The 1389-nt window shown below is 34.9% G+C and overlaps 1 protein-coding gene across 3 annotated transcripts in view; it reads left to right on the forward strand.

Annotated features, from left to right (window-relative positions):
• LOC101340586 (cytochrome P450 3A12-like) overlaps positions 1–1389 on the forward strand; it is a 36649-nt gene that overhangs the window by 6461 nt on the left and 28799 nt on the right. For all 3 annotated transcript variants that reach the window (XM_012558254.1, XM_023740235.1, XM_012558253.1), the window contains exon 4: positions 324–423. In XM_012558254.1, the coding sequence (XP_012413708.1) occupies positions 324–423 (100 nt within the window). The remainder of the gene's footprint in view (positions 1–323; positions 424–1389) is intronic.

Here is a 1389-nt window from a genome sequence, read left to right on the forward strand (position 1 = left end):
AAATTTTTTATACATAAAAAATTACAAAGAAAGATAAAGGAAGTAGCCATGTGTCTATCACTTCTCTTTAACACTTGTTTTAATATTCCTCTAACTGTGATCTCTTTTAAGATCTATTTTGTTTTTAAATGTTCCTTCATTTTATGAGTGGTTTTATGAGTGGTTCTGTGGTCAGAATATTGAACTAGAGGAAAATGTTTCTGTGTTTTGGGAAACTAGGATTATGGATTTTGTCACATCAGCATGAATGTATAGTCTTTTGGGAGTGCTCCAGCTGCAGACTTGAGTTTGATAAGATTAATCAGCTTTGTTTCCCCGCATAGGTTTTATGATGGTCAATTGCCTGTAATAGCCATCACAGATCCAGGCATGATCAAGACAGTACTGGTGAAAGAATGTTACTCCAACTTTACAAACAGGAGGGTAGGTATCCATTTTTTCATTAAGTATTTTATTCATTTATTTACATTCTAAATTTGAAATAATTATAGATTCCCCAGAAGTTTGAAAAACAGCAACAACAACAAGAAACCAAACATAAACAGGAAGGTCTCAGGAACCGTTCATCCAGTTTTCCCCAATGTTAACAGATTGTCTTACTACAGTATGGTATCAAACCAGTAAATTGACACTGATACAATTCACGAAGCTTATTTGGATTTCATCAGTTTTAAGTGCACTCACTTACATGTGGGTTTGTGTGTGTGTGTGTGTGTGTGTGTGTGCAGCTCTTTTCAACTTTATCTCATGTGTAGATTTGTGTAACCACTAGCACGAGCAAGATACAGAACTGCTCCCTCACCAAGAGACATCCTCTTGCTATTCTTTTACACTGAGTTTGTCTTTTGGGGTTATCCTATATGGGGTTCATTCAGCTTCTTGGATGATCAGCTTTACATCTTTCATGATATTAGGGAAGTTTTCTGTCAGGAATTCTTCAACGATCCTCTCTGTGCTTTCCATTTTCTCCCCCTGTTCTGAAACTCCAATCACTCATGAAGTTTTGCTTTTAATTGTATCCCACATAATTCTCAGGGTTTCTTCATTTTTCTTCGTTCTTTTCCCTGCTTTTTCCTCAAAGTGGCATCCAAGGATTTGTTTTCAATTTCGTTGATCCTGTTTTTCATTGTTTCAAACGTGTTCCTCAGATCTTTTATGACACTGTCCATTTCCAAAATCTTATCTTTTGGATTTCTAATTGCTGTTTTTGTATGATTTCTAGTTGTGAATTTATTTTGACATTTTGTTCCTGTATTATTTTCTTGAATTCTTCCATTGTTTTGTCTGTCTTTTCCATGATTTTGTCTGCCTTTTGCATGATTTTGTCTATTTTTTCTTCATTTTTGTCTGCTTTTTGCTTCAACTCTTGGATAGCTCTGAATATTAGAG

Source organism: Trichechus manatus, unplaced genomic scaffold (assembly GCF_000243295.1).
Source record: "Trichechus manatus latirostris isolate Lorelei unplaced genomic scaffold, TriManLat1.0 scaffold00151, whole genome shotgun sequence".
NCBI lineage: Eukaryota > Metazoa > Chordata > Mammalia > Sirenia > Trichechidae > Trichechus > Trichechus manatus.